Source organism: Schistocerca gregaria, chromosome 4, assembly GCF_023897955.1.
Source record: "Schistocerca gregaria isolate iqSchGreg1 chromosome 4, iqSchGreg1.2, whole genome shotgun sequence".
In the NCBI taxonomy this organism is placed as follows: Eukaryota; Metazoa; Arthropoda; class Insecta; order Orthoptera; family Acrididae; genus Schistocerca; species Schistocerca gregaria.
The window spans coordinates 651,618,965-651,644,415 of record NC_064923.1 but is presented as its reverse complement, the minus strand read 5'-3'; the positions used below and the strand labels follow the sequence as shown (position 1 = coordinate 651,644,415).

Below are 25,451 nucleotides of genomic sequence, written 5' to 3'. Positions count from 1 at the left end.
TCGTGCACTCTTGGGACCACATCCTAATGGGGGGAGGACATGTGTGTCGCCAGCAGTCGGGCGAGTACTGTCTGTCCGGCCTGCTCAGGAAGGACCATCTTGTTGACAAGTTGGCAATAAGGCACCAACTTATCGAGGGCAGTGTTCCGGATTTAGTGGCCTGTTTGCGTGCTGCCATTCTTCATCTGGTTGACGTCATGTCGGTGGTGTTGGGTGAGACAGGAGCTGCCATTGAATTTTTGTTTAAGGCTGTAAGCAGACTTGAGGACACTATTTGTGTTTTGGAAGGCATTTAACCTAGTGACAGTCAATTGGATAGGGTGCGGGCACAGTTAATGCATTTAACTAATCGGATAGTGGATTTGGCATGTTAGCTTTGGAAGATCTTTATAAAAAATTAACCATTGAATTGGGATCTTTGGTTTGTGCTTTGCAGTTTAACCTTACGTGTTTAGAGTTGGATGGAAAGAGGATAGAAGAGCGGGACTTGCTGTATCAGGGAGGGGGTGAGAGCCAGCTCGGGCGTGGTACTGTTACATCCTCTGTGACGTTAGACGCAATGTTTGCCAAGTTGCCTAATCCTCTGGTGTATTTCTTTCATGATATTACTAAATTAGTCTTGGAGTAGCTTGAACAGGTAAAGAAATTATTATGATTGTTGGTTTGCCTTGAACAACATGGTGCTGTCTTTCATGTTCCGCCCCAAGTAATTTTGTCACTGTTGTACCTGTTAGCTAGAGGAGAGCTGCAGAACCCCCTCGCCCGAGCCATGGCAGAAGGGTTCTTCTTACTACAATTGAGGGAGCTTGTCATTAGCTAGAGATTGACCACCAAAGTTCAAAAACAGCTTGAGTGTCATTACATTTAGGAAATGCAGTGGGATAAAGAGCATCAGTATGTGGATAGAGTTCAGACGGCCTCCTTGGCCTGGTCAATCGATTTGCCTGAACAAGAGTTGGTGTCTATTGATCTTAGGGGAAAGCGTGTCTTGGATAAGTCGCACTTTGTCTTCCATAATCAGCCTTCAACTTAGGAAGAGCTCCGTGCCACTGCCTCACACACCCAGAGCCAATAAATGACGCTGGGCTGGGCAGCGACCTCAGGATTGAGCCTTTAGACCCTGGCGTACCCGCGTTGTCGCTCCTTCATCACTGCCCTTGCCTTATGTTTGTTCTCGAGCAGGTGGTGAATCGATTTGTATTCTTTTGAATTCTGGTAGCTCCTTTTCATTATTGAGCTTCAAATGGTTTTTGGAATTTGGTCATCTTACGAAACTTCGCTCGGTCCCTTCTCCGGTGCAGAGATGTCAGGTGGGCAATGGCCAGGTGTTTCATCCACATGGTTGGGTCTGAGGGAGTATATCAGTGGGGGATTTTTCCTGGCCCTTGTCATTAGCCTTTGTCAAGGAGCTGCCGGTTGATCTAATTTTGGGATGTGATTTCATCAATAACACGGGGTTAGTCATGGATTATTCTGGGTACACCTTTTTCTTTAAGTTCTCTCCTGTGGAGAAGTTTGGTTTCTGTGAGTGTGCTAAACATATTGTGCATCAAAATGCAGACACATTGGCTGTTGAGGCTGTGGCTAATGAGTTTGATCTTACCCGTCTCTCACCGCATCAGGCTTCACAATTATGGAATTTGTTACAGAGTTTTCCTGAGCTTCTTAGTGATAACTTGTGTGTCACTAATTTTCTTAATTACCATATCTATCTGATGATATTGCTGTCAGGCAGTCCCCATATCGCCTCTCACCACCTAAGGTGAAGATACTGAAGGCTAAAATATCACAAATGCTCCAACAAGGAGTTATTAGGCCTTCTCCATCTGATTATGCTTCCCTCATATTCCTCGTTCCTATGCTTCCCTCATATTCCTTGTTACTAAGGATTAGTGGCATAATTTCAGACCTTTGGTTGACTACTGGCGCTTGAACTCTAAGGTTGTCCTCAAATCTGTGCCTTTGCCTGATCTGCATACCTCTTTTACCTGGTTTGCCAGTGCTAATTGGTTTACTGTTCTTGATTTGAACCAAGCTTATTATCAGATTCCATTAGCTGAAGAATGTAAACATGTTACCCCATTTTGTACTGATTGGAATCTGTTTGAGTTTAGCAGAGTTCCCTTTGGTTTGACAACCAGTGCGGGTGTTCTTACTCATTTGCTGGATAAATGGGAACTTGAAATTAGTGTGTGTATATAATTAATTGGACGACTTAGTCATGTTTAGCCTTTCATTTCAGGACCATTTGGATCATATCCAGCAAGTTCTTTTGAGGTTACAGGGAGCCGGGCTCACTATGAAACCCAGTAAGATAACATTATCCAGGCAACAGGTGTCCTTCTTAGGTCACTTAGTCTCAGGTCAGAGTATTCGCATCAACCAAGAGCGAACTAAGGCCTTACGGGCTTTGCCTCTGCCTACTGTTAAATGCGGAATTGCTGGGTTTATAGGCATGGCCGAACTATTTTAGCTGTTTTGTAGCTAATTTTGCTCAGTTGGTGGTGCAATTGAATGAATTGCATTGGAAGGGAGTGCTTTTGAATGGGGACCTGCCCAGGAGGTCGCATTTGAGCATATTAAGGCAGCTATAGCAAATCCTCTGGTTCTCAGAGTACTAGACTTTAATAAAAGCTTTATTGTCCAAACTGAAGCATCTAATGCTGGTATTTCAGCTGTCCTCCTTCAGGAGTTCAAAGGTCAGAGGCAGACATTAGCTTACGCATCTCTTCGGTTAACTGGTGCCAAACGTAAGTATGCCGTCTTCAAGTGCGAGGCATTGGTAGTTTTGTTTGCATTGGAGAAGTACCACTTCTACCTTGAGCATTGGGTATTTCATTTAGAAACCGACAATAAGGCTTTGAGCTGGGTGCGGGCTAGGCTGCATAAAACTGGCCGTATTGCCAGATGGGCGGTACACATTTCTGCATTTCAATTTGAAGTTTAAACATGTAAGAGGCACTGAAAATGTCCTTGCAGATGTCCTCTGCCTGATGTTCGCTGAATCTACACCAAGTGAGGTAACCCAGGAGACAGATGGAGGCAGTCTTAGTTGTATCATGTTGGGTGAAATTCCTGTTTTGTTTGATGATGTTGCTCAGCATCAGGATCAGGACCCTATTTGGGGGCCGATTAAGCAACGCCTTTTTGCTGGGGAACTGTCAGATGAGTATATTATTAAGAGTGACATTCTGTGTAAAAGGGTGGGGCATGTGAATCAGTTCAAGATCTGTTTGCCAGTAGCTCTGAAGCACCCAGTTTTACGTTATTTTCATGATTTGTTGGTGGGTGACCACTTAAGAACATAAAAGACTATGCAAAAAATCAAGGAGCATTTGACTTGGCCCTCCATGAACCGGGATGTCAGAGAGATGGTATCCCAATGTCAGTTGTGTAATGTAGCCAAGCCCAAAAATGCTCTTCAACAGGGTTTGTTGAGCTCTGAGCACGAGTCCTGCTCTATGCACAAACTCTATATCGATTATCTAGGACCCTTACCTCGTACTAAGAAAGGTCACCAATACGTGCTAGTTATTATTGATGCGTTCGCCAGGTTCACTTGGCTCCTTCCAAGCTGTAACATCACTGCTACCACCACTATTTCTCATTTAACTAATGTTTTCAGTGTTTTTGGCCCACCTCAGCAAATTGTTTGTAATAATGCGCCGGCCTTCCTTTCAGCTCCTTTCAAGGCGTTCTGTTTTCAGAACGGTGTCAAGCATATCACGACTACACTGTATTATCTGCAGGAATCCTTTGCAGAGAGGGTTAACCAAAATCTTAAATCTGCTTTGATTATTTATCATCAGAAAATGCCTAGCAAGTGGGACTCCAGTCTTCCTTGGCTTAGTTTTGCTTTTAATACTGCCAATCATGAAGCCTTGAGAGCTACTCTCGCCTCTTTGATCCTTTCATATCCTGTTAATTCCCCTCTTTCAAACTTGTGGGGAATTCAAGACCTAGTTCCGGCAGATATTACTCCTCAGGTCATCAAGGAAAACAGGAACCGTGCCAGATGTAATATACTCAGGGCCCATAATAAACAAGCTGAACATTACAATCATAATCGGAGAACCTTTACAGGGAGGCCAAGAGATCAGGTCTGAGTCCGTAATTTCCCCAGTGGACAGGTGCATGTCGGAAATCTGAGTAAATTTACTCCTCATTTTCTGGGGCCTTGAACCAATGTGCACATTTTAGGCCCGGTAACTCTGCTGGTTAAGGATAACTGCTCCGGTAAGCAGTACTGGGATCACCTTAGCCAGATTAAATTCAGTTAGTCTCATGGTTGAGTCACCCCCCCCCCCCCCAGGCATCATGTTTGAGGGGGGGGGGGGGAGGTTGAGCCGTGGCTGACTCATGTGTTGCCTTGTTTTTTATCATTGGTTACAGTCCAGTGGTGTCTTATTCTTCTTTGGTTACCTCCATAACATTGCTGTCTTCTCTCCGTGAGTATCCGCAGCAGTGTGTATTGATACTAGTACTGCTGATATATTTTCTGGGTGTGCTGCGTGTGGCAGTAGGTTGGGGCAGAGCAGCAAGGAAGTTTGTGTGGTGCGTAGTCGGCCAGAGCCGCTGGTGGCGTGCAAGCACGGTTGGAGTTGTAAGGCACTTCTTGTGAAGGTTACGAAGTTCGTCACCCACCGATCCGGGACACTAAAGCTGAGTGCTCACTTAACCTACTATTAAGCCTCAACTGCTATCACATCTCTTTGTTTGATGCCTTTCTGGGAGATTCCCACGAGCAACAATGTGTGTGCATTGAAGTCCGCTAGAATTGCAGCCATCTTCCTGTATGGTGTTTAACTTAATTCATTCCTTCATTAATGAAGTGCACCAGCGGTATCTTCTGCCTTTTGGCCATTGACATTCCACTTACATGTCCTGGTTGTTGGCTTAGTTTTCGGCAGTGTATTTTCCTTGTCATGTTGATGCTGTCCAGCATGGCATGCAGTTCGACAGCTGAGGTGTTGTTGGTAGTTTTGGCAGTTTATTCTGACTTGGCTGGATTGGGTACCAGTATCCAGAACGTGGTGCTATTGATGTCTGGTTGTCATTTTGCTGGTTGGGCGGAGCAGAACTGATCTTGTTGGTTGGTTCGTCGGCTGGCCTTCAGTTGGGTTGCCTTCCAATTAAGAGGTTGCTGGTCTGGCTGCCTGTCTCACCTAAACGTATGTTAGTGTTACCTTCCCAGGCCGACCCTTGGAACCTTCTGAGTGCCACTCCTTGTGTTTTACGTAGTGATTTCCTTTTCAGTCTTAAGTATGCTGTGTGGCCTTCAGCTGAGTTTCAGCTTATTAAAATTACAAGGCTAAAAAAAAAAAAAAGTTTCTTCAGTAGAGTTTCAGCCTTTCAAAATTAAAATTGAAAATTCCTTGTGTCTAGGCCTTAAGCCATAAATTTGTTCAGGTTGGTATGTTGCCTTCAGCCGAGTTTTCAGCCTTTGCAAATTAAAAGTTGAAAAATTTTGTGTAGGCCTTAAGCCATAGGAAATATTTTCTATTTTGTATGCGGTCTTCTGCAGAGTTTCAGCCTATTTAGACTAAACATTGAAAATCTTTGTCTCGGCCATAAGCCGTAACACTGTTCTTGATTAATGTGTGGCCTTCAGCCGAGTTCTATGGGAAAAATTTAAGCTAAGGCTTTCAGCCTGTTTATATTGAAGATAAAAAAAATTTCTTCTAAAGAAGTGAAACCTCCAGAAGAAGTCCTGTACCTCAATTCCTTGCTTAGGCCTTGTGCCTTGGATTTTCGATGTGGCCTTCAGCCGATCTAAATTAAATCAAAGGAGGTCTTTCATTAAAACCTTGAGAGTTTTTGATTCTTGCTTGTGTGATTGTGTGTTTTAACAAATAAAGTTTATATGTTGAGTGCAACTAACAGTAACTTATTTTGGCCCCTTTCCAAAAATATAACCTCATCCACTCTGTCCTGCTTGCCCAGGGATTTCAGTGATCCTGTATGTTATATCTGATATGGTGCGGGTTTAACAATTTATTGATAGTTTTAACATCAACTTTCTTAGTCCACCACACCTGGCAGACCACCAGTCTAAAATCTGCTTTTGCATGTCTCATACAGGGTGCCCAGAAATCTACATTACATCTACACACATGCTCTGGAAACCGCTTTAAACTGCATTGCAGAGGATACTTCCTATGGTATTACATATTATGGTTTCTTCTATTCCTTTTGCATATGGAGTACAGGGAGACTGATTACTTAATGTCTCTGTGTAGTCTCTGTGTATATGGTAATTAGTCTAATCTTGTCATCATGGTCACTATGTGAGTGAAGAATATCTTTAGTTTTCTCACTTAATTCTGATCTTGAAACTTAGTAAGTTGACTTTGTTGGAATAATGGTATCTGTCTTGAGCATCCTTCAGTTCTGGTTTTTCAGCAATTTCATGACTCTCTCCCATAGGGCAAACAAATATGTCTTCATTTTTGCAGTCTTCTTTGGATATATTCAGTATTCCCTGTCGGACGTATTTGGTTCCACATACTTGAGCAAAATTCTAGGAAAGCTCTTATAGTGTTTCATAAGCAGTCTCTGTCTAAGACTTAACAGCATTTTCCCAGGAGCTTACCAGTGAACCAAAGTCTGCTACCTGCTCCTCCTATGACTGAACATATGTAATCACTCCATTTCATATTCACACAAATTTTTACACCCGGGCATTTGGATTGACAGATTGCAACTGTGTCTCTTTGACATTATACCTACACATACTATATTTTTGCATTTTGTGAAATGCTCAATTTTACATTCCTTAATATTTCAATCAAGTCACCAATCTTTGCACCACTTTGAAATTTTGTTAAGAGCATACTGAACATATGTGCAGCTTTTTCCTACATCTATTGCATTAAATATAACTACAGTGCATCATCTGCAAAAAGTCTGAAGTTATTATTAATATTGTCTGCCAGGTCTTTAATATACAAGATGAACAGTAAGGATTCGAACATACTTCCAAGAAACATGCCAAAATTTTCTTCTGCATTTGTTGATGACACCGTGTCCAACACAATCATGTGTCTTTTCTGTCAAGAAATCTTTAATCCAGTCAAAAATTTCATTCTTACCTCATATGATTGTACAGTGATTAATGACAATAGGTGTAGTACTGAAACAAATGCTGGTTGACAAGGAGGAGATTCATTCAGATTCTTTATTGCCATTGACCACTTACAGTGGACTAGGCTTTTCCAGCGATAGCAAATTACAGTTGCAACCAAATTATTAAAATCAATATTTGTATTATGTGTACAAATCAAGTATCTTGTATACAAATATAATCTTAAATACTGATATCAACATTGTCCATATCAGAAAACTATTTTATATTGTAACATTGATTTTTTTTCTTAGCCGGTCATACAATTTAAATTTGAATTTTTTAAATGGCAAGCACCTAGCAGCTAGAGGAAACTTGTTACAAACTTTGAGGATATTCACTTTATGGGAATTTCCTGTTATTGCTAGCCTTTGCCTTGGGAACTTAATCTTTTCCTTATTTCTAGTGCCACAATTGTGAATTGTTTCCCTGATTTTTTTACTGTTTTTCTGGATAAAGAGTGCAGACTCATAGATGTACAAATTCACCACTGTTAGTGTCGAAGCTCATAAAAAGAGGGCAGCAGTGCTCTTTAGGACCAACCTTTCATATTACAAGGACTTTTTTGTATGATACTGATATGAGGAGAATGTCCCCACAATGAGCAGGCCATATGATATAATAGGTCATACAAAGGTACATTGCTGACATATGTTTCAGTTTCCACATGAGCTAGGACACTTGTAAAATTTTCTTACAGGCTTCGTTGTTACATTCTTCATAACAGAGTTTGTCATCAGAATTTGACATATTTATTATGTACATTCTTGGACAGTCCTAACAAGCTTTTGGGTTTTGTCTGGATTACAAACAAATTTATTGGCTACAAACCAGTTTAATGCAGAGTCAAGAGTTTATTGCATAGCCTAATTTTTTCAAGAGTTGGGCTGTCATGTTATGAAGTAAGTGAGGTTGTTTCCTCAGCTGTGATACATAATGGGGCAAGTTATTGAGACCCACATTACAAAAGAAGGGGACAAGGCCAGAACCCTGTGGATTGCGATTCCAATTTTTATTAAGGGAGAGTGTCTATTTCTAATTGAGACAAACTGCCTTCTGTTCTTCAGATAGGAAGAAATTACTGCTAATGTAGATTTTTGTGTACCGTAATACTCTAATTTTGTTAGCAATATGTTAAAAGGAATGCAGTCAAATGCTTTTCTTGGATCACCTATACAAGTGGCACTGTCTTCTTATTCTCAAAAGCTGTTAAAGTCTGATCAACAGTTTCAAGAACAGCTGCAGTACCTGGCTGAAATCAGGACTGACTGTTGCTAAGGGGGTCATGCTTTTCAAAATAATTTGTTAATTGAATGTACATAAGTGATTAAAATATTTTTTTAAATATTGGCACAATAGAAACTGGTCGGTAGTTCTGGAGGGAGTTGTTTATCACCGTTTTTGAATATGGGGATAACTTTGGAGCTTTTGAGTGAATTTGGAAAAATCCCAAACTCTAAACATGTATTGAACATGAAACTTAGTGGCTTACCTATCAAGTGAACTCTTAGTTTAACAACATAATTAGACTTCCTCTAGCAGTCCATACTTTTGGAATCAGATAATTTGGAAAAAGTTTTACAGATGTCACCAGACATGCGTTTCTCCCAATGAAACAAAGTCCTTTCAGACTACGAGGTACCAAGTAGATCCCGTGCAGATGTGTGTGTGATCTTAATGTTGTTTCTGAGTTCCCTGACTGATGTGACAAAGTATTAATTCATTTTTCGTGGATCAAGCCAAGTTTGACTTACCAGGCCAGAAGAATCATCTTGTCTGATAACTTCCCATGATGCCTTAAATTTATTTGGATTACCTTCAAGGTACATTTTACATGCTGCTTCTTTAGCTTGTATGAGGTTGGCTTTGTAATACTTTTTACTTGTGAGGTAAACAATGTAATCCAAATCCCTCTCTTCAGTCCCTCAGTTATCCTCAGTTTTATGTACTCAATACCATATGAGAACATTTTCACAATTTTTGCTAGTTCTCTTGTGTACCAGGTTGTTGTTGTTGTTGTTGTTGTTGTTGCTGCTGTTGCTGTGGTCTTCAGTCCTGAGACTGGTTTGATGCAGCTCTCCACGCTACTCTATCCTGTGCAAGCTTCTTCATCTCCCAGTACCTACTGCAGCCTACATCCTTCTGAATCTGCTTAATGTATTCATCTCTTGATTTTTACCCTCCACACTGCCCTCCAATACTAAATTGGTGATCCCTTGATGTCTCAGAATGTGTCCTAACAGCCGATCCCGTCTTCTAGTCAAGTTGTGCGACAAATTCCTCTTCTCCCCAATTCTATTCAGTACCTCCTCATTAGTTATGTGATCTACCCAACCAATCTTCAGCATTCTTCTGTAGTACCACATTTTGAAAGCTTCTATTCTCTTCTTGTCCGAACTATTTATTGTCCATGTTTCACGTCCATACATGGCTACACTCTATACAAGTACTTTCAGAAACGACTTCCTAACATTTAAATCTATACTCAATGTTAACAAATTCCTCTTCTTCAGAAACGCTTTCCTTGCCATTGCCAGTCTACATTTTATTTCTTCTCTACTTCGACCATCGTCAGTTATTTTGCTCCCCAAATAGCAAAAATCCTTTACTACTTTAAGTGTCTCATTTCCTAATCTAATTCCCTCAGCATCACCAGACTTAATTCTACTACATTCCATTATCCTCGTTTTGCTTTTGTTGATGTTCATCTTATATCCTCGTTTCCCAAGACACTGTCCATTCCGTTCAACTGCTCTTCCAAATTCTTTGCTGTCTCTGACAGAATTACAATGTCATCGGTGAACCTCAAAGTTTTTATTTCTTCTCCGTGGATTTTAATACCTACTCTGAACTTTTCTTTTGTTTCCTTTACTGCTTGCTCAATATACAGATTGAATAGCATCGGCGAGAGGCTACAACCCTGTCTCACTCCCTTCCCAACCACTGCTTCCCTTTCATGCCCCGCGACTCTTATAACTGCCATCTGCTTTCTGTACAAATTGTAAATAGCCTCTTACTCCATGTATTTTACCCCTTCCACCTTCAGAATTTGAAAAAAAAAGAGTATTCCAGCCAGTGTTGTCAAAAGCTTTCTCTTAGTCTTCAAACTCTAGAAACATAGGTTTGCCTTTTCTTAATCTTCCTTCTAAGATACGTCGTAGGGTCAGTATTGCCTCACGTGTTCCAACATTTCTACGGAATTCATACTGATCTTCCCCGAGATCAGCTTCTACCAGTTTTTCCATTCGCCTGTAAAGAATTTGCGTTAGTATTTTGCAGCTGTGACTTATTAAACTGATAGTTTGATAATTTTCACATCTGTCAACACCTGCTTTCTTTGAGATTGGAATTATTATATTCTTCTTGAAGTCTGAGGGTATTTCGCCTGTCTCATAGATCTTGCTCACCAGATGGTAGACTTTTGTCAGGACTGGCTCTTCCAAGGCTGTCAGTAGTTCTAATGGAATGTTGCCTACTCCAGGGACCTTGTTTCAACTTGGATCTTTCAGTGCTCTGTCAAACTCTTCACGCAGTATCATATCTCCCATTTCATCTTCATCTTCATCTACATCCTCTTCCATTTCCATAATATTGTCTTCAAGTACATTGCCCTTGTATAGACCCTCTATATACTACTTCCACCTTTCTGCATTCCCTTCTTTGCTTAGAACTGGGTTTCCATCTGAGCTCTTGATATTCATGCAAGTGGTTTTCTTTTCTCCAAAGGTCTCTTTGATTTTCCTGTAGACAGTATCTATCTTACCCCTAGTGAGATAAGCCTCTACATCCTTACATTTGTCCTCTAGCCATTCCTGCTTAGCCATTTTGCACTTCATGTCGGTCTCATTTTTGAGACGTTTGTGTTGTGGCTGGCAGGAGAGCCAACCACTTGGTACTAAAGGAGGCCGAAATGCACGCGTTTTAGCTAACGCAGGCTGGCGTGAGGTCTGGAACATAACAAGGGAATTAGAATTGAGAAAAAAGGACGTAGCTGGTGGAATACTTAACTTTAATCCATTAATGGAGAACATCGCTCTTTATGGTACATGATTCACAATATCAATAGTATGGATACTGGCGCCTTGCTAGATCGTAGCAAATAACTTAGCTGAAGGCTATGCAAACTATCGCCTCGGCAAATGAGAGCGTAGAAGTCAGTGAACCATCATTAGCAAAGTCGGCTGTACAACTGGGGCGAGTGGTAGGAAGTCTCTCTAGACCTGCCGTGTGTCGGTGCTCGGTCTGCAATCACTGATAGTGGCGACATGCGGGTCCGACGTATACTACCGGACCGTGGTCGATTTAAAGGCTACCACCTAGCAAGTGTGGTGTCTGGCGGTGACACCACATTCCTCCCCCGCAAATCGGCGTACGGTTGTGGCATAAGGCTTCCTTCCGCCGTGGGGAGGACCGCATGTTGACGTATGCGACGAGGTGGGGAGCCTAACAACAGGCAAGGCTGTGCCACCCGTACCCTGCCATTCGGACTGCGGGGAGGTAGGAAACGCCTGAAAACCTGCTCCAGGGTGCACGCCAACATGCGGTGTATGCGCCCGTAGAGAGACAGGAGGGGCCGAAGAGTCGACCTCCATCGGGCCAGGGCACCCGATGGGCGAAGACGACATATGGTCCGGAGCGGGCAAGAGTTCCATGTCGGAGGACAACTGGTCACGGGAAGCGATCGGCGGCGCGTGACCCAGGGAGGTGCCCAGCGGTTGCAGCGACGCGTCCACTGCGGGCGTCGCCGGCAGGAGAACAGGCGGTGGTGGTGCGCCGCCATGGGACAAAGTGGAAGGGAGCGTCGGTAACACCTGGGGCTGAGGCGAGCCAGTAGATGGGTCCTTGGGGCACTGACCGGACAGCACCATCGCTGAAAGCAAACGGCAAGCGGCAGATCCCGTGCGACGACAGAGATGCAGCTGATTGAGATGCTGACGCACCTCACCAGAGGCCCCCAAAACCAGATACATAGCGCGTCCGAGGCAGCGAAGAATGCGCCCTTCGAGCCAACGCCGTGAACCTCGGTAGTGGCGATAGTAGACAACGTCGCCTGGAGCAAAAGCAGGTGTCTGCCTCTGTACAGGAACCTGATGTGGTGGATGTAGCAAAGACATAAAGGTTCGATGAGGACGACCGTGGAGCAACTCAGCCGGCGAATGACCATCTCGGGGCTGAGAGCGATACGAGGACAAAAAGAGCAATAACGCGTCCTCCTGAGAATGCGACTCTTTTAACTTCAACATCTGTGACTTGAAAGTCCTGACCAATCGTTCAGCGGCACCGTTTGACTGTGGCGAAAACGGCGCGGTCAGATGTTGAATACCATTCGCCTTGCAGAATGACTGAAATTCTGCGGACATGAATTGTGGGCATTGTTGGAAACAATAGTCTGTGGAAGACCATCAATGCAAAAGATAGCAGACAACGCTTGGATGGTGGCAGATGATGTCATGGAAGACATCCAGACAACAAAAGGAAAATTACTGAATGAATCTACCACAACCAACCATCGAGCATTCCAGAATGGCCCAGCAAAATCGATGTGTAATCGTTTCCAAGGGGAAGTGGCTTTTGGCCATGCAAAGAATTTCCGCAGTGGTGCTGATTGTTGTTCGTCACACACCATGCAAGAAGAGCACATATTGGTAATCGCGGCATCGATTCCGAACCGAGTACAGTGCTGACGAGCAATTTGTTTCGTTCTAACTATACCCCAATGTCCTTGGTGGAGAAGCTGTAAGACAGAGGACTGTAACAAACGTGGTACTACGACCCTGGACTGATCATTATTAGAACGCAACAGCAAAACACCACGTCGTACAAAAAGTCTCTCCTTGTGAGCAAAAAATCGGCGAACCAACGGGTCCCCGATCCGTGACTTTGACAAGGGCCATTGCATAGCAACAAAACGCAGAATGGGAGCAAGGACAGGGTCGGCAGCTGTGGCTGCAGCTACACGATGAAAATCAATCGGAAACGATTTGACCACGTCATCGGTTTCCGCATCAATGAACATGCAAGCAAGTTCGGAGTAATCGAATGCCCTATCCGCAGCAACAGGCAAGCGGGACAACGCATCGGCAGTTTCCGTGCTTAGCAGTTGACTGATACAAGATATCGTAGCTGTACTGCGAGAGGAAAATAGACCAGCGAATGAATTTCTGTGCTGTACGTGGAGTTACAGGCTTGGTCGGATGAAAAAGCGATGTCAAAGGTTTGTGGTCTGTGATGATGGTATAGTGATGACCATACAAGAAATCATGAAACTTTGTAACACCAAATACGAGAGCCAATGCTTCTTTCTCGATCTGTGAGTAATTTCTTTGCGCAGACGAGAGCAATTTGGATGCAAAGGCAATAGGGCGATCGTGCAATCCATCTTTGTGCGCAAGTACAGCACCGATCCCGAAATGCGATGCATCCACCATCAACAAAAGGGGCTTCTGGGGATCGAATGGCGTAAAGCAAGTATTGGAAAGCAACACCGATTTCAACCGGCGAAAGGCGCGTTCGCATTCCATCGTCCAGACGAATGGAACACCCTTACGGCATAAGCGATGAAGCGGAGCTGAAATGGAAGAGGCATGCGGCACATATTTATTGTAATACGTAATTTTTCCCAGCACACTCTGTAGCAGCTTCAAATTCCGCGGCGAAGGCAAGTCTTGTATGGCACGAAGGTGCGTGGGACTGGGATGTATGCCTTGGGCATTGATTACATGTCCCAGGTATGGCAAGTCCAAAGCAAAAAACACACATTTGTCCTTCCGCAAGCGAAGACCTTTTTGTCGTAAGACCTGAAATAACGTTCTGAGATTGGCCAAATTTTCTTCTTCCGTCTTTCCGGAGATCACAATATCGTCCAGATAATTTGCTGCAGTAGGGTCCGACGCACAAACAGTTTGTAGATATTTCTGAAACAATGCAGGGGCGGATGCACACCTGAATGGCAGTCATTGGAATCGATACAACCCAAGATGCGTGTTAACCACCAAAACGCGCTGGGATTCTTTGTCCACCGGTATTTGCAAGTACGCATCTGCTAGGTCCAACTTCGAAAAGTATTTACCCGGGCACAGTTTGTCAAAAAGATCTTCCGGGCGGGGTAAAGGAAAAGTTGCAATCACTAGTTGTGGATTCACTGTTGCCTTAAAGTCCACACAAAGTCTCAACTTTCCGGAAGGTTTTGGCAAAATTACTAAGGTGATGCCCAGAGAGAAGCCTGCACATGTTCAATTACACCTTGTGATTCCAAATCGTGCAATGTTTTTGCGACCTCATCATGCAATGCGTGGGGAACATTGCGCGCTCTGAAAAATTTCGGTTGCACATTTACTTTCATTTCCAAATGTGCTTTATAGTTCTTAGCACAACTGAGGCCCGGTGCAAAAATGTCTGCAAATTCTTCACATAGATGAGAAACACTGTCTGAAGGCACAGGGACCTGATATACAATAGACAAGTTAAACAACTGAAATAAATCGAAACCAAACAAGTTCACTGCAGAAGAAGAATGAAGGACGTAAAATGACACAAGTTTTGTTTGTCCTTTGTATGTTGCAAGAAGGCTGCACTGTTCTAACACAGGGATACATTGACAGGAGTAGCTATTTAACGTAACATTTGCGGCACGCAACGGAGGTGTGCCCAGCAGTTTGTAAGTGTCTTGATTGATCAGTGAAACCGCAGCTCCGGTATTGAGCTGGAATGGTTTCACTTTGCCATTAATGTCCAAGTCTACAAAAAGTTTATTGTCCTGCTGATGACAAGAGCGACTGTCTCATGCAACGTGAACTGACACTGGTACATAATCACTTGCTACTTGACGGGAGTTCTGGTGATGTCGACGCACACTATTTTTGGGACGAACACAGTCACTGTTAGAGAGAGTGGCACTGAGCGGAGTGGAATGAACAATATGAATTTCCATGGGCGAAGTTTCGTGAGCCTTAGTATCCTTGGTTCGATTCCGAATCCGGCGCGAAACAAAGGGCCTGGAACGGGTTCGAGCTTCCGATCGAAGCTTTTTCTGGCAAACACTCTGAACATGTCCTTTTTTATTGCAATAAAAGCAAATAGCTTTGCGTGACGGGTAGTTCTCACGCGAATGTTTAGTAGCACATCGCGGGCATGATTTGATCACTGCATTAGCTTGCCTGCGTGGCACACGTGGCTGAGAGCCTGGCGGCAGTGGCGCGGCCGGGTGTGAGGGCTGTTTACTGCTCCGTGGAGCTCACCCGGCGGGCCGGTGAACCTGACACACGGCCGGCGAAGTTTCAAATGATTCCTGAACAAAGTCAAGTGTGTCCTGCCGATGAAATATGTCCATCACTTGTTGAAAGGAGGGATTTGCTAGTTTCAAAATCTGTTCCCTTATACGAACATCAGAAACATTCTGTGCAATTGCATCATGTACCATAGTATCTGAATAAGGGAGTCACATTGACACTCAAAAGCACAATCCCTAGTAAGTCCTTGCAAGGTTGCAACCCACTCCCGATTAGTCTGACCTGCCGTACATTTTACACGAAAGAAGGTATACCGTTTGGCAACTACATTGACTGATTCTTTGAAATATGCATCTAAGGCAGACAAAATTTCTTCGTAGGACAGAGTTGCTACGTCGCGTCGGCGTAATAATTTGACTATCACACGGTACGTATTCACGCCGACAGAAGACAACAGAAATGGCTGCCGCTCCTTACCTTGAATTCTGTAGGTGGCGAGATGGAATCCAAATTGGCGTGACCACTCTGTCCAGCTTTCCAGTGCAGCATCAAAAGGTCGAAAAGTGGGTGCAACAGCGTGTCGAGGCTGCGTTAGCGGTGAAGCGGCTGCTGCCGCATCGTTTTGCATTGCACATTGACCCTGGACGAGCTGTCCAAGGCCATCCAGTAAGGCCTGCGTCTGCTGATTCTGTAAGCGATAAAATTCGGACAGTATATCTGGAGATTGTGGCGAAGCCATTACACAAGTAAATCAGGGAAATTTAGATAAGAACACTTTGACTCTCGTCGCCAATGTTGTGGCTGGCAGGAGAGCCAACCACTTGGTATTAAAGGAGGCCGAAATGCACACATTTTAGCTGACGCAGGCTGGCGTGAGGTCTGGAACATGACAAGGGAATTAGAATTGAGAAAAACTGACGTAGCTGGTGGAATACTTAACTTTAATCCATTAATGGAGAATGTCATTCTTTATGGTACATGATTCACAATATCAATAGTACAGATACTGGCGCCTTGCTGGTCGTAGCAAATAACTTAGCTGAAGGCTATGCTAACTATCGTCTCGGCAAATGAGAGCGTAGAAGTCAGTGAACCATTGCTAGCAAAGTCGGCTGTACAACTGGGGCGAGTGCTAGGAAGTCTCACTAGACCTGCCGTGTGTCGGCGCTCGGTCTGCAATCACTGATAGTGGCGACTCTCTACCAGACCGTGGCCGATTTAAAGGCTACCACCTAGAAAGTGTGGTGTCTGGCGGTGACACCACAGTTTGTATTCCTTTTTGCCTGATCATTTACTGCATTTTTGTATTTTCTCCTTTCATCAATTACATTCATTATATCTTTGGTTACCCAAGCATTTCTACTAGCCTCGTCTTTTTACCTACTTGAACCTCTGCTGCCTTCACTATTTCATTCCTCAAAGCTACCCATTCTTCTTCTACTGTATTTCTTTCCTCCATTCCTGTCAATTGTTCCCTTATGCTCTCCCTGAAACTCTGTACAACCACTGGTTCTTTCAGTTCATCCAGGTCCCATCTCCTTAAATTCCCACCTTTTTGCAGTTTCTTCAGTTTTACTCTTCAGTTCATAACCAATAGATTGTGGTCAGAGTCCACATCTGCCCTTGGAAATTTTTGTATTTTTACATTTGTTTGAGGAACTAATTTATGTTAATGGAGAGCTTGAAAATGATAAGTCCAATGTTTTTTAAGAAAGTCTTCAAAATCATTTTCAACTCCAGTTTTTCCTGTTTGACACATGTGTACAGAGGCCCAGGTTGCGTTCTTTAACTTGTCAACAAAAAACATCATGTGCTTCTCTGCCTGACCTCTTACCCATGCCTCATTAAAGTCATTTGAATAAGTTGGCTGCTTAAGATGAAGTGTTAAAACAATGGGACATGATCTGCAAATAGTTCATTGGCCAGGCTAACCACAAATTCTTCTCTATTTAAGTTAACAATAATATTGCCTAGTCATGCTTTATTACCAGTATGACACCTGTTCATTCATTGTAAGTTTAAAGATCTTAAAATGTTAAAAAAACGTTCTGGAGTCTCATTGCTTTGAATCTCCCATTTCAATATTAAAATCTCCACAGATAACAAGCTTTGTTTTAAACAAAAAAGTCTTATGTCACTAATTCAGATTGTTCAAAAAATACATTTATATCTCCATTTTGGAACCTGAACAGGGTAATGTTTATTATAATGTCTTCAGGTAGTCATATAAAACTAAGCTCAATAGTTACTCTGAACAACGTGATGTAATGTTTAACTCGTAAATTTTACCATGCTTAATGTAAATTCCAGCACCACCATTTTCTGTGTTTCCTACACTTTATGTCAGCAACAATATATCCTTGAGAAATGAAACTGTGAATTTTATTTTCTGTTAGCCAATGTTCTGATGCACACATCACATCTACATCCTTAATCCTACAAAAATGTTCCAGTTCTAATAATTTCTTTCTTATACAGTAGACATTGACTTGCAGCAGAGTAGATATTTTATCACTGGTTTCTTTCTCAAGTGAGTACTCATCTGCATGTGGCATATCCAAATTACACACACTGTAATTGCCTAAGTTTGTTTAATCATCACTAGCTTGATCTTGGTAGAGACCGCTACTGGTACTGTTTCATCATGTTGCAAGCTACACACACACACACACACACACACACACACACACACACACACACACACATACACACTATGACTAACAGAGGCCTTTCCCACACACACTATGACTAACAAAGGCCTTTCCCAGTCTGTTGAGATGTAAACCATGTGCTGTATGAAATTGTCTCCGTAGTGTGCTTACATCAATATGTGCTGCATTTTTAAAGTCCCTGCATACATTTCACACAGCCTTATTTGTTTCTCCAACTTCCTTATTCACATAGGACCAATCCTGTAGATTATGGTGATCGGGTACAGAAAAAATGATCATATTCATATTTCTGAATTTTTGCAGTCTCTATTTAAAGAAAAAGCACAAAATCTTTTGCATTGTTCTTTGCTACAGTGTTTGTTCTCGCGAGAAAGGCAGTAAAATTGCTACTGTTTAGCCCTGAGACTTTTTCATGACAGACTGCAATTGCTGCCTTGAAATTTGTGCCTGGTTGCTGTTGATCTCGTGTCTACATATTCTTTGCAGATCAGTGTCTGTTCCTTGCTCATGGCTATCAGCGTAAACATCAATTTCACATGTACTTGTTGTGGGAATCTCACTGTTGTTTGGTCTATAATCATTAGAGGTACCTGTGGTGTTTTGAATCATATTTTCCAGATGTTATTTTTGTCAGTGAGAGGTGACGATATGTGAGGATAATTTCTAATAATCAGTAAATGAAAATGTCTATTGTTCACAGTCATGTTACATTGATTATTTTTCCAAGCAGAAATAAGTTCCTGGCTTGTCTTGTTTCTGCCGTCTTCGATCTTGCCGCGCGGTTCCACACTGTTCACAGTTTTTGCACTGTCCATATTAGAAAGTATTTGAAAATGATTCTTGTTCACTATATTTTCATACACTACACAGTCGTCAGAATTTTCACTTCATGTCTGTTATTTTTATATGACACTTTTATGCACTTTTTTCAGTTATTCAAACTATGTTGCGAAAGATTTGTTGAGTTTTTCTTCAAGAGCAACACAATTTTTTCTTTCTGAAGTTTTGGGATACCTATTTTTAATTTACCAATAATGGGTTGCAAACTTGAAACATGTTCTTTCATCTTTACACTTTGTACATACTTGCTTTTTCACTACCAGATTCATGATTTTTCCATGATGGTACTTTATGAACTTTCACTCTGGCTGCTTGAGATTCCTCATTATGCTTGAGCTCAGAATGTGTTCTAAAATCCTACAACAGATGAATGCCAGTAATACTGAATGAATATGGATCACTTCTGCTACCCTTCTTATAGGTGGGAGTGATCTGTCTTCTCTTCCAACAATTTTTGGTTTATGGGATGGTTAAACAAGGGGCTATACTCAGTCAGAAATTTGATGTAGAGTTTTACAGATATTCCATGAGGCCCTCTTCAGTTTAAGTGATTTCAGCTGTTTCTCTGCACTGCTGACACTAAAATCTATATCGCTCATATTTGCTGTGGTGTGAGATTTAAACTAGGGCTCTACTTCTGTAACTTCTTTTGTAAAGGAATAATTGAAAATGGAGTTCATAATGTCTTCTTCTGGTTTGCTACTCTTACTTTCAATTCCATTGTCATACATGAGTGTCCAGATGCTAACAGTAGGGCCACTGACAGCCTTCACGTATGACCAGAATTTATTTCGATTTTGTGAGGAGTCTTTCAGTAAGATTCTGCTATGGTCACTGTTGAAGGCTTCATGCAGTGCCCTTAGGACAACCAAATGTGTTTCACTTGGCTCTCTTTATGTTTTGTTTTACATCTGTTGTGTGATATTCACTATTTTGTTACAAGTTTTGTAACAGAGACTATGGAAGATTCCTCCCATCATGAACTATTTTAATAGGTACAGATGTATCTGGTGCTTGGTCAACTATCTCTCTGTACACATTCTTTACTTAGCCACATTCACCTATGTATAATAAGATAGGCACAAACAGTTCTAAGATTTTTTTAAAAAATTTTTATTTTAGGTATATGACCAGCAAATGCTATTCAGTCGAAGATCTTAAGGATGGTTTACGTTTTTTTGGATTTCGTGGAGAAGCTCTGGCTAGTATCCGAGATGCTTCTGGTGTCCTGTCAATTATCACAAAGCATGCTACAAGCAAACAAGCATATTCCAAAATGTTTGTGCGTGGAGTATCATTAAAAATTTCACCATGTACGTTAAAGAATATGGATGCTGGGACAACAGTCATAGTGCAGGATTTTATGTACAATTTACCTGTTAGACAAAAGTGCACACACGATACATTGGATGTTGAGGAAATTAAGCGTCAGATTGAGTGCATTGCTCTGATGCATCCACAGGTAACAACAACAATTTTTATGCTACCTACATAAGTTAGTCATACTTTTATGAATACTGGTGATGCATATTACAGGCTAAGTACCAGCCAGCATTAATTCTTTTTGTAATTTATGTGTAATACACTGATAAGCAAAAAATTATGACCATCTGCTTATTATTAGTTTGGACCATAAGTCTGCAGCATTTTTGTTTTGCATGTTGATATATCAGTTGGTATGGGTTCATTTGTCGATTGTTATTTTTATTAGCAGTTCACTCTTGCTATTTGAGTTTATATATTGTCATTTGGAGTTGGTGAGTGGAGCTGTGGGTGCTAGAAAATGGTGTGCCAAGTGGAAACATTGAAACATTTCCGACATATTCTTCTGTTTTAGTTCGGTAGAGGGGTGGCAGCAGCAGAGGCAACCAGAAAAATTTGCATCATATATGGGGATAATACCATTGAACAGAGCATGCCAAGAAAGTGGTTTACTCATTTTAAGGATGATCGTTTTGACATTAATGACTCCCTCATTCAGGAAGACCTACACATTAATCCACAATGATCCACATTAGTGTACTTAGATCTGCCAACTGGGATGAACTGTGGTCATTCCACTATCATGCAACATATGCATGCAGTGGGGATGATTCAAAAATTTGATGTATAGGTACCACATGCTCTGTCAAAATCACAAAAATCAGCTGGTGGCCATATGTGTGCCCATCAATTGGGTTGTGAACAATGCCAATTATTCATATCCTGTATTGTTGCTGGTGACAAGAAATGGTGACTTTATATGCTAACATAAGAAAAAGAAAGGTATGGTTGAACCCAAACAAAGCAGCAACTCCCCTTACAAAGAGCTGTGTGCATTTCTAAGAGGTAATGTTATATTTGTGGCAGAACAGTGATGGTGCAGTGTGGTATGAATTGCTTCTCTGAAGTGTAACCACTACTGCTGATGTTTATTGACAACAGCTGAGGTGTCTTACAGATGCAGCCCAAGAGCAACAACAAGGAAGACTGTGTGTAATGATGCTACTACACAATAACAGCCTCCCACATTGTGCTGGGCTGACAGGAAACAGTGTACAAGTGTTAGGTTGGGAAGCATTGCACACCCACCTTATTCACCTGAGCTTGCACCCTCAGATTTCCACTTTCTTCACTCTCTATCAAACAACCTTCTTGGAACTTCCTTTCCAGGTAAAAATGCACTCCAAACATGGCTTGATGAGGTCTTTGCCTCAAAACTACATGATTTCTACAGTCATGGAACCAAAAGGTTACCTCAGAGTTGGCAGACTGTTGTAAATCATGAAGGAGACTATAATATTGATGACTGATGACTGAAGTCTCTCTTATTTCCATCTACTGTGTTTATTAAAACTATGGAAAAATGCTATGCACTTAGTCACCAACCCAATAGCTTGTTGATTCATGTAAGATGCAATAAAGTAGCAGTTGCATGTGATATGGATTTGACAAGTCCTTGGTAGGTTCTTGAAGGTATGTGTATCCACAGTTCACATGATCCCTTTTAAATTATGGGCTGGTGGTCTGTGTGTGTGTGGAGCTGGTGTCCAATAGCATCCTTGTTGTATTCCATTGGGTTCGGATCAGGTATATCTGGTGGCCTAGACATCAGTGTGCAATCACTATAATACACTGTAGCATAGTGCTGGTCTTCTGAGGTGGACAGTGATCCTGATGCCATCACTGTTGGGGAAGACATCAAGCTTGACGAGATGCAGGTATTCCACAACAATCTTCACATAGGTCACAGCTATTAAGGGTTATTCAATTACTACCACACGTCCAGAGCTGGTTTGAGGCACAAGCAAGTCAAGCAGCTGCTTATAGTGACAAGCTGGAGGGAGAGCTACAGGCACACAAGTATAAAATTATTTCTGTGTGACTTAAAAATGTAATACTTTCCTTTGTAAACACTCTATATGTTATCAGATTTTGTATCTTCTGTCTAACTAAAATCTGTGTAAACTGTGTGTCACTTTATCTGTGTGTGCAACATTCAGTTGTTACCTGTTGGTTGCCTAAGAAGCTGAAAGCAAAAATAACAGAATATTAGAGAAGTGATTCCAATTTACTATGTTGGTATGTTCTGCCAAGCACTCACAGAAAATTTAGTTAGCAAAAAGCTGACTTGAAATACATTTATTCTAATTAGCACACTATTTGATATTGAAATCAGTGGTGGTTAATAACAGCATATTTGCAATTATCTCACTAACAGTTTTGTTTGTGGGCCCATGTCTCCTGGAATGGTTTTACTTTTGTTGTCATGCACTTTCATGTACATCCGGGAAGGTGGAGGTGACTACACTGCAGGCTGAGACCACACAGGGGACATAGAACCAATGAGGGGTATGTCCACTGGCTGGAGGACTTCTGGAACTGCTGCTGGAGGCTGTGACATCATCAACTCACTGGCTGGTGGTGACACAGGCAGAAATGGAGGCTGGAACACTGACAGATATGCAGCACAGAGCAACTTGGTCACTGGCGAAGACAGTGGTGTGGCCAAAATGGGTGGAATGGTGCCAACCCAGACTCTGAGCTTATTATATTGCGCCAGACCTCCCAGTATCCCATCTTGAAAGTATAGATGCGGTAGCCGTTCTGACACATGATGTTTGCTGGTAACCAATGAGGGCACTGACCAAAACCATGTGCCCAGATTGCCGTTCCTGGAAAAAAGCCCGGTACAATGGAACAAGACTGCAGGTGAGAACCCAGGTGGAGGAACTGGAGTAGTGTCCAAGGCTGACACCCATGCAGCAGTTCACCAGTGAAATTTTAGAAAAAACAGTAACACCTCCTTGGTGGGAAAGTTCTGCAGGTATTTTTTCATCTGGGCCTTAAAGGTGTGAACCATGTGCTTGGCCTCCCCATTAGACTGGAAGTAAAAAGGAGAGGAGTGAACACGAAGAATGACTGACTGTGCACAGAAATCATGAAATGCCTGGTACAGGAACTGTGGTCTGTTGTCAGAAATTAGAGTACCCAGGAGACCTTCCACAGAATTTTTTTTTGAAAGATTCTAAATAGTAACTCTGGTAGTGGCTGAGGAGCACGGACCACATATGGAAAATGCAAAAACGTGTCAGTGACAGTCAGCTGAAACACATTCAGTAACAGACCCACAAAATTGGCGTGGATGCATTCTCAGGGCCGTGTTGCTGGAGGCCATGGGGAGAATGAAGCCCCTGCCTGGTAACTAGCGCACTGGGTAGACATAGCAAACAAAATCTGCAGCTCCAGGTCAATGCTGTGACAGTATACATGTCTGTGAGCCAAGACTTTGGTGTGGGAAACAGCCTAGAGACCCTCATGCAACATATGTAAGACCTCTTGATGCAAACTCCTGGGTTGATCACCCTGGGAGATGTGTTGTCCTTGGAGGGGAGGATGATCCCCATCTAAGACTGAGAGATGATGGCGCAAGACAAGATAATTATGAAGTTCATCAAAAGTGTGACCCAGAGGATGAGAAGACCAACCTTGTTTGACAAAGTGGATGACTGGCCTGGGGAGGGAGTCAGACGCTGTGACCTCAGCAGTCCGGTACTATAGTCGGATTCATGAATGATGGCAGTTCTCACAGCTTGAGACGTGGACTAGGATTGCATTGTTGTGGGTTCCAAGCAGTTGCATCCACATGCTCTGCATTTGAAGAAAGCATGTATACTGCAAATTACATCTCTTGCATGCTTGTGGAGAATTTGTCACTTGTCACCACCATCATCTGTGACAAATCACAACAAATGGAAGAAAAATTCACTAAATAGCTCAATATGATTACGTTGTGTTGGCTATGAATTTCAAAGCAAAGCACTGAGAACATTGCTGGATGCTCATTGGTTGTTGGAGAATGCTTGTCATAGATGCGCAGAACAAGCTTGAACGTGACGCCATTGCTCATGACTCGAACTATAGTGATCGGAAAGCCGTCTACCACTTGATGGGAGATGACATCCTAATGAAAACACATGAGCTCCTCTCTATCAAACTCAGGGCCCAGAGTGATGGGCAGTCTGGTTACGATGTCCACATTGGCATGGCACCCACTGAGGTGAAAATGGATGCCATTGTGCTATCTGGAGAGAGAAAGCTCATCGCTGCAGTCTGTGGGCTGCATTATTGGTGACCCATGTGGAGAGTGAATAACAAAACTTTCAGCTTGTGGTCCATAATGCATTGGAATTTGATGCCTTACAAGAACACATGAAATTTGGTGACCATGTACACAATGGTCAGAGTCCTTTTCGACCTGGGAGTAATAGACCTGTGCTGGACTGAGAGTTTTGGATAAAGGCACCAGTGGCTGCTCTACGCCGCCTGCATTCCAGTGGGCAAGAACTGCCCCCACTCTGTACTGTGAGGCGTCTGTAACTGAAACCATTGGTTTGTTATGATCAAAAGTAGCTAGACACAGTGCCCACCAGAGGCAGTCCTTCAGTGTGGAAAAGGTCTGGGGGATGCTGGAGACCATACAAAGGAAACATCCATGCAGAGAAGATGGTAGACAGAGCATGCAGTGGTGAATGCGTTGGTAATGAACTTATGGTAATAGGCAATTTTTCCTGTGAATGCCAACAGTTTGTGCAATAAAAAGGGATGAAGCATGTCCATTACGGCCTTGTCCAGTGGTTGGACCTCCTGCTGTGATATGGTGTGGTTCAGATATTCAAGGGAGGGGTTGGAAAAATTAAGACTTCTGCAGCTTGCAGTGTAGACCCATGGCCGAAAGTTACTCAAAAATGGTGCAGAGATTGTGCAGGTGGTGGCTCATAGTATGTCTGGTAACAAAATTGTTATCCAGGTAGTTCATGGGGACCTTAAAATTGCCGCTAAATTGCAGTGTATCAGAGAGTTTCATTACGATAACAAGGGGTGTGGCCCATTCACTAGAGGAAATGGGAACCACGACCCAGAAGACCCAAGCTGTTCCAGCTCCAGCTTGATTTGGGAGTGGAGGGCTGTTGGAATCTACCGAATATGAAAATATCTAGTATGAGCCAACTGCTCCAAGGTTATGTGGGTTTTGTTGTGGTTGGCAGGAGAGCCAACACAGGGTTACTAAAGGAGGCCGAAATGCACGCGTTTTAGCTCACGCAGGCT

The 25,451-nt window shown here is 42.6% G+C and overlaps 1 protein-coding gene across 8 annotated transcripts in view; it reads left to right on the top strand.

The window, feature by feature from the left end:
* The window catches only part of LOC126267340 (DNA mismatch repair protein Mlh3-like), a 127,580-nt gene that overhangs the window by 28,554 nt on the left and 73,575 nt on the right, over positions 1-25,451 (top strand). For 7 of the 8 annotated variants that reach the window (XM_049972460.1, XM_049972459.1, XM_049972455.1 and 4 more), the window contains one exon: positions 19,986-20,325. The exons of the other annotated variant lie outside the window; for it this stretch is intronic. In XM_049972460.1, coding sequence (XP_049828417.1) covers positions 19,986-20,325 — 340 coding nt within the window. The remainder of the gene's footprint in view (positions 1-19,985; positions 20,326-25,451) is intronic. 8 annotated transcript variants of the gene reach the window in all.